We start from the raw sequence: 8,573 nt of genomic DNA, 5'->3' as shown, positions 1-8,573 counted from the left end.
GTGAGGACAGGACACAGACACACACGGCTTTCACCGCATTACTGACATCAATCATCAATCTCCATAATCCTATTCCCGCGACATTGACATTGAGGAGGGTGCGCGCGAGGGCGCACACGTGTATGTTTGAGGGAGAAAGAGAAGGAGTTCCTAAAGAAGTGCATGGACGGGGATGTGTTTGTCTGTGGTGCCATTTATCATTTATGGCTGAGTGTATGAAGGATAGAGAGGGAGAGAAAGGGACAAAAAAATCACTCTGAATTTCTTTGTGCAAACAAAACGGCTCAACACAACAAAGCAGTTAAAAAGGTTAGATTTTAATTTGTCAGACTCTTGTTTCCAGTAGTTCTGTCGTGCAGTATTGATCTGTGTTACATAGCAGAGCGGTGAGCAGTGTCAAACTACGTAGCTTTTAAAATGCTGTTTTTTTTCTTGCTTAACATACAATAATAGATTGTACAATTAGGTGGTTTTTCAGAGAGAACTCTTGCTCTCAAAATGGGGAAATTTGCCAATGCCAGTTTATTGCGTTTTTCTTGTCGAATCAGAAACCAGTAAAATATAGATGTATTAAAAAACTTCCACCTGTTGTATTTTCTAATTTTTTTTCCGCAATACATTAATGATAAAGATTTTTGCTTTTTTTTTATTGTTTGTTCAGTTGTAATCATAAATGGATTCAATCAGCAAAACTTATTTTCTACAGTGGCCATGTTTATCACATTCTGGGTACAGTGGAGTTTGAGTAAAGACTGTTAGAATCATGTAGTCTAGGGAAAAACATTTTAATGCCTATGACATTTTATTATGGTAAAAAAAGAACGAAAGTCATAATCTCTGATGTCACTGTAGATGAGCTGAGGAAAGGGACACTTTTTGACCTGAAAGGTGCAGCCTGGGCTATGGCGTGATCTCTAACCTTGACTGGAATAAGGTGCCAGTCAGAAAGGATGGCCTGGGCATGCACATATAAAGGTAACTGGGACAAAAAAAACAACAACACTTTTCTCTCGTTAATACAGAGGAGGGGAGATTTTGAGTCCTTCTATCCACAGACTGATCTTGCAATACATTTCTGTTAGTGAAAAATATTCGTGATGGAACCAATTGGAGGCTGTTTGCCAATATGTGTGGGAAGGCGGGCGGTCAACGGACACAGTCAAATTAGTTTTGATACGATTTGTAAAAATACCAAAAGACTTTGGCCAAGATGAGATTTAATCATCAGATTCAATAAAGGGCCATCTGGTCTTTTTTGTTCTGAATCCCATCGCTGCGTTGGTCTCCTGCTTTAACTGGCAGCTGCTCCTGCCTCTGCGGCACCGGCCTCCCCGCCCCCTGAGGCCACTTGATTCAGCTGGAAAATTTTGATGATGGGGTCCAGCGTCTCCATGATGGTCTCCTTCACTCCTTTCTCCAGGAGGTAACCTTCTGTCTCGATCTCGGTGTTCTCCTGTCCCAGCACAGCCTCTGTGGATGTCTGCAGGTACCGCAGGCTCGCAAGCACGGACGCCTTGGAAACAACGGGCAAAGATGGGATGGAATGGGTTGAAGCAGAATAGAATGCGATGGAGTGGGATGGGAATGGTATGGAATGGAATGGAATTGGATGGAATGGAATTGGATGGAATGGAGTGGAACAGAATAGTATGGATTCCAATGGGATGGGGAAGGAATTGAATTGGATGAAATAAGGTGGAATGCAGTAAATCATGGTACAGTTGGTCAGAGGAAGATTGAAAAGAGGAGGAGTTTAAAGTCAAAAAACAATAAAGGATTCAGTAAGAGTGTCAATAGCAAAGGTTGAAAAGTCAGTTTTAAGGGCACATGTCCAAAGTTGTATACTGTGAGAAGAAATTTAGATACTTCAAAACATGTATAAACCTTGAAGCACATTGATTGCTGCCTAAGATGTCCTTTGCACTAAAACAAGTAAACCAGAGAACAGGTCAGTGCAATAGACTCTAATTCTGATGTTCTCTCAGAATCATGGATCTGAATGCACAGGTGATGCTGAACTGGCAGTCGGACACGCCCATCCTTACCTGGGTGCTGTTTTGTCCATTTCACTGAATGTCATCAGTGCTTATGTTGCAGACCTATGCTTTTATAATCATTTATCAGTTGTGTCAAAATCCAGAGGACTTCTCCGTAAACAGAATCACAGTGGATTTACCTTTGCTGCTCAAACTCCTCTTACGTCTATCTGCTCATACCTGGACCAAGAAGACAGACAGGACTCCTGCCCCAATGGTGTTCATCAGGCCCATGTAGTAGTTGACCAGGGCCTCCCTGCACCCACGGATGAAGATGTTGAGCTCCTCCGTCTGGTGCTCATAGTTGTAGTGGGCAGTGTTGTTGGTGATTTGGTACTGGATGCAGGGTCTTGGTGAGCTGGGGTTACAGCAGCTGAAGGGTACACCATCCACCAGGTAACGCCCATCCACGTTACTCTTAATTCGGCTAAATAGGAGAGAGAGAAAACAGAAGAGGATAATAAAGTAAGAGAGGTTCTAGTTCATGAGTTCGTTAATGTGTTTTTCGTTTCCTGGTTTATGTTTGTCTAAATTGCTTGCTATTATGAACTGAATGTCAGCTTTAGTTTATTGTGGAATTATGAAATATGACTTCTTCATGGGAGTTGGACAGCAAGTTCAGCAGTATTACATTAACTGGTTAATTTGCTGTGTAGTCAGTTTTTCTCTTTTATTCTGTTTTTTAAAGCAAGATAATAGCTGGTTTGTTTTTGGTTTTGCCTCTGTTTTTGTTTTGGTTTTTCTATAAGCTTCTTGGTTTCTTTTTCTCACAGTTTCTTTGCTAACAATTTCTGAACTGAAAACAGCGTGGAAAATCAGCTAAGATGTTGTCCTCTGGTTTGGTGATGAAAACTGCTCCCCGCCCTCATCTTTCACTCACTCTTTGACCTCCTTGGAACTGAAGTCCAGGTAGCGGTTGCTAATCCATTGCACCTCGAACCAGTCCTTGTAGTCGGTGTTTCCACAGCACTGGAATTCCATCTGGAGGCGGTCAATGGTCTGCTTCTGGAAGCAGCGTCCCGGGGTGTCCGTGTCCTTGTAGAAGCGGATGCCGTTCTTCAAGCCGATCTTCAGCGAGGCCTCCAGGTTTCCCTTCATGGCGTAGCTCAGGATCACTGAGATCAGCATGAGGGAGGTGAAGAAGATGGAGATGGTGAAGTAAGGTTTTAGGAAGCTCTGCCAACGGGGAAAACGCGCGACATCAAGGGTGTCTTGACAGATGCGTCCGGCGAAGTAGTTGATGCCCAGCGAGGCTAGACCCACCAGCATGAGTGTGTTGGGTACGATGTGGATCTCCGTGTTGTCCATCACCTGCGAATGAAATTTTACATGAAACTTTATGTGTTTGTCCCGGAATATAGGCCATTCCGCATGCCATACATTTATACCGTGGACTCTTTCTCATATGAGCTGTGATGTATTTATAGCCTTTTAAGTAGCAGATTTGTCCTGATCGAAGCCTCTGTCTCATACAGGTATTGTTGTGGCATAGCTATCTCCCTCTGTAGACGGATCTACTTTCCAGACCACTACACTAATCTGGACTGCACCACACTAATCTGAACTGCGCTTGGTTTCAGTTCTGGGCCTGCTCTGGTCCTTTTTAACTAATGTTGTGGGGGTTTTTGTAGCTCATATGAGAACAGGGTCTCCGTATGTGTTCTATACTGATGAACATGTACTCTCTGTGCTCATGCTCTACCCATGTCATTAAATTCAGAAATTAATTTGTGTGATAAAGATGATGTGTGGAGATGCAAAAATACATTGTTTTCCAAACTTTGTACTTTCACTACTGCATGTGTCAGGAGCTGTGTTCACGCTGATAATCATCTTCCACTATCTTCAGTTATTCCTGAAATGTCAGATTGCTACAGGAGAGACTACTACAACATATTTTAAACATTTTCCTGATTTTTGCATGAAAGATTTGTAGAGTGTGCTTTTGAGGGATTTGTTGTGATTTGAGCCACTAAATAATACAATCATTCTAATTTTGGTAGGTTCAGAAAAAAAAAAACTATCAAGGGATTTTTTGTGAGATAGAAGTACAACCTTCATTATGGACCGAGCAGTAAAGAGGACAGCTCTGTAAGCCTCTTAATCAGCTTATGATAATATTTATATTCACATAGGTTAATCCTCACCAGACATTTCAACTACTTGACAACATTGAAATCCACATTATTAAACCCCAGGTCTCTATAAATAATTTCTAATAAACTGCATACATTTAACATGACGTTAATGCATTATATGAATGTATTCTGATTAAAACTGACGAAATGAATGATCGGCACAGCTGACTTTTTTCGTTCCTGCTCCAACGTGCTACGTTTTGGAACTGAGGAATCTGAGCGTTATAAAGAAACCATCTGTTTTATGCATCACCTTTCCAATTACACGAATAACGTAGGACATTTTAAAACTGTTCATACGTTCCAACATCTCAGTGCCATTATTTAAAACTGTAACATCTCCGAATTGCTTAGGCAGGAGGAGAGCCATCATTCAACGGAATTCGAACTTGTGACTAATTTTAATTACAAGATAATGTTCTTTGGTCACTATGACCAGAGTGTGAAGAAGCGCGTGAGGATACCTCGGCCCGCCTGCGCAGTTCTGTCTTGAGGAAGCACCCAAGGGTGAAGGTGAAGGCTCCACCCAAAGTGGCCAGCCAGGAGAGCAGCCAAAGCCCCTGGGCCAGCTTCACCCTTTTTTCAAAGGGGAATTTCATCTTTCCCACCACCATGGTGCCAGTGGAGGACTACTCTGATGGAGAGGTGAAGAAAGACAGCGTTTTGGGTTTTGGAGGAAGAAAGAAAACGTTCCAGCTATTCTCAGAGATGGTGGACACCAAGGTGTATCCAAGGGCCCGAGGAAAGTGAATTTTTTGGAAAATTAAAGTTCTTTTTGCAGATGAAATAGAGAGATCAATCAAGGAATGGATCTTTTCCTTTATAAAGAAGAATGAAATGGTAATGGTTTAGAAGAATGGCCCTTTGAAGACACAACAATAATGCGGTATAATCCAAGGTGAAATCCTCCTGCGTGTCAGAATTTGAGGTCAAATTGATTTATATTCCTAGAAATTCTTCTTTCTTGTTTTTAATCCGTATATGATGGTTTCCCAGGTTGACTTTGGTGATCTCCCCACAACGGTGATGCTGAAAATGAACCGGAAGCCCACTCAGATGTGAGTGCGGTAACCCTGGACCTCCATACCCGTGCTTGGGTGAGACACACTGGATTTGGCCAAAGCTGGAAGGTCTGGGGCGTCTTACCTGTAATCCCTTACCTATCCTATTACAATGACCTCTCCAATGAGGATTCAGGCCATTGTCTGCTCAGCAAACCTAATGATGCATTGAGTCAGAGGAGAGAAGGGCGGGGCAGTATTATAAGACGTGGTTATGAGGATAACAGGTAAGGCACTATGGCTGGACAGAGTGAGAGAGAGGGAGAGGGAGAGAGAGATGTCTAGACAGACATTCTTTTCAGAATATTGGGTTGATGTAGGAAGTCGAGGGGAGTCGCGACACAGGCCCTGCTGAAAAGAGCTTTACATGCGGTTCAAAGTTCATCTTTTAAAAACAAAACAAAACAAAACAAAACAAAACAAAAAAAATTAAATCACGTACTGACGTGTAAGTCTTCAGACATACTGGACAATGTTTTCATATACCGATGCATTTTTGCAAGCCAACATTGTTCCCATAAGTGGTGGCTTTTGTATTTCAATTCTGATCAACTACAGACAGATATGTTGTGATGGAATGAGATAGATGATGGACTGAGAGGGACAGACAGAAGATGGAGGGAGAGAGTGAGGGTGGGGTGAAAGTATGGATAATCTGTTTTAAGCTTCTTTAACGAGCTCATTGGTGCAAGTTTTGAAGTCTGGAGTGGTGATTACTCCACAGACTGGTGCACCTCACTGGTTTTAATGGAAAAATAAGATAAGCCTGAAATCAATTCAATAACAATACGCACAGCACAACACAAACTTCATTAAATATTTAGTGTTTGTGTGAGTGTCATTCTTCTCAACCTTGCCAGGTGTTTTTTAAATGATTGTTGAAGTTATATTGATTTAGTGAAAATGGAAAGAGATGCAGTGCTACTCTTAGCAAGGAATGAACACACCGACAGACACAACATCTCCAGTTAGGCCAACATCTCCAGTTAGGCCAATTCTTAGAGTGTTTTAGAAACATTAAGTTTGAAGACATGAACCTTTGGCTATGGTTTCTGTAATTGCTTAATTTATTGATTGTTACATGAGATTTAGTTACAAGAGGATCACCATGGGCTGCACTGGACAACAAAACAGGAAAACAACATAACATTTTACAATAACCAGATTCCAGCGCGTGTTCCTTTGGGTGAAATAAATCACAATTTAGGACCAATACAATTACACATCAACAAATGCACAGCACAACAACAACAACAACCACAACCACAACAACAACAACAACAAAAAGGTCCAATAAATTCAGACATTGCAAACCAGACATATCACATAAATGTCCCATGGTAACCATTTGTCTGGTTTTGAATTAATTTATCATATACGTTTCATTCTTGCATTCTTATCTCTTCCGTTTTATTGCTCTGTCTATGCATGCAGTGAAGGAAAATATGGCCTCTAAAATCATTTTAGTGATGTTTTACAACCTTATTTTATCTAACAACAACAACAACAACAATAATAAGAAGAATAATAACAATCAAAACTCAGGTAATGGATAATGTACACGTACAAGGATTAATTAATAAACCGCACATAAATGAACATAAATGATCTCTATCCGAAGTGATTCACACAATTCCTCTGCCTTTAAAATGTAACCTGTTTCCTGGAACACACAAATGTCCGCCCAAATAACTTTTTGTCCCTTAATCAGTCCAGTCTTTGGTAGATGTGGAATGTGGATTCAAAAAGTTGTTTTCAGACATGTTATAGTCATGGTAAAGTCATGGTTTGCATTGCATCACGATACCAGGTTTCCCAAGTTTCTTTCATTAGCTGTAGAACTAAATATTCAAAGCTTCTATGTGTATGTTTTATGGACTTTAAGCTGCAGTGCATATCAGGGTTTCCACGAACATGCACAGGAAGAGAATACACACAATTAACACATCAAAGGAAAAGTGACTTGGTTTAAACTGTCGTTATTTAGTGATTAAATCCTATCATCTCAGAGAGCTGGCTTCTAATATGTACAAGTTCAGCAAAAAAAAAAAAAAAAATCCAATTTAAATTTTCTGAGTTAAGCCTAAAGAGTTTAATTTGTCCGAAACGGAGGGGTGAGGGAGAAGTGAGGGTACTTTCCAGACCCCTTCTCTCGGTGTGTGTCTGTGAGAACTGGACAGACTTCCAGGGTTTCCAGCGGCAATCTCTCTGCAATCTGAGAAATCAAAGTGGGATGGCTGTGTTTGAAGTCGCCTATGGAGCACACATCAGAACCCACTCTCTCAGCAGAACTGTGAAAGACCTTCTGGACACGTCTTTGATTATGAATGAAGACGCCTCGTCAAATTTAGCCCTGTCAGAACTCCTCAGCAGAGGCGGCATGAGCTTTATCACTTCGATGCACTGGAGCCCTCTGTGTTCAAAGCCTAGAGACCAGTTTCTTATTTACTGTCAGCGGTTTCAGAAGAGATTTAACTTTACATGAAATAATGTTTGAAATTAGCATATTACAATAAAATTTAGGTAAATTCACACATCAATATTTTATAAGTCGCATCAGATCAGGTAGCTTGGTTTCGGTTTTATTCACAGCTGCGTTTTTGTGACAGGTGACTGTGATCTATTAAGTAACACAGCTTATTTTTTTCACAGCCTGTTGTTAGCTGACTGAAATTTTGCTATAAACATAAATCTTTCTAACAAAATGCTGTTATTCGTGATTGAAAACTAATAAAATCGTCAGCCAAACACAAGCCGTCAGCACGTTTTCCCCTCCGCCGTGTTAAACTCATTCCACACTCTTAGAGTTGTGTTCTCTCTCCGTTCAGTACCTCGTCTGGGACCCCACCTGTCCACCCCCTCATCTCCACCCTTCCCTGTCCCTCATTTTCACCAGACTGAATAAAGTTATTCAGCATTCTCTGGGCTGACTCTAAACCCGCCTCACCACTTACTGACTCCACCACTGCACCTCCGCCTGCTCCTCCTCCCCCAACACCGCCTCCCTGGCTATTCACTTTTCTCCAGCTATCAATAATGTCATCCTCATCTGAGTCCTCATTGGCACCCCCTGGTGGATGGTGCAGGTCCATGACAGCCTCTGTGCACTTCAACTGGCCGTGCTGTTGGTGTTGCTGTTGTTGGAGCCCAGCGGAGCAGATTTCCTCCAGACTGGCCGAGAGGATGCGAATTGGTGAGCCCAGCTTTCGCACTGCCATGACCCTGTGCACCTCCCCTGAGGGGCAGTCTGGACTTTTCTTAAAACGGGTCAGGCTGGCATCAGCAAGGGGGACTGGCAGGGTTTCAGGGTGCACGGTGAACTGCAGGTGGGGTATCTG

General features: G+C 41.9%; 1 protein-coding gene across 1 annotated transcript; it reads right to left on the bottom strand.

The window, feature by feature from the left end:
* Positions 1–1,291: 1,291 nt before the first annotated feature.
* Positions 1,292–4,788, bottom strand: LOC115828816 (RDS/peripherin-like protein xRDS35). The gene is made up of 4 exons (XM_030792916.1): positions 4,639–4,788; positions 2,917–3,347; positions 2,217–2,463; positions 1,292–1,513 (listed from the first exon to the last, which is right to left on the bottom strand). Exons 1-4 carry the CDS (start codon positions 4,786–4,788, stop codon positions 1,292–1,294), a joined length of 1,050 nt encoding a protein of 349 aa, XP_030648776.1.
* Positions 4,789–8,573: the final 3,785 nt, after the last annotated feature.

The sequence above is a fragment of the Chanos chanos genome, chromosome 15 (genome assembly GCF_902362185.1).
Source record: "Chanos chanos chromosome 15, fChaCha1.1, whole genome shotgun sequence".
Classification (NCBI taxonomy): domain Eukaryota; kingdom Metazoa; phylum Chordata; class Actinopteri; order Gonorynchiformes; family Chanidae; genus Chanos; species Chanos chanos.
Note: the sequence above shows the minus strand (reverse complement) of the source record. Positions and strands in the feature narration are given on the sequence as shown.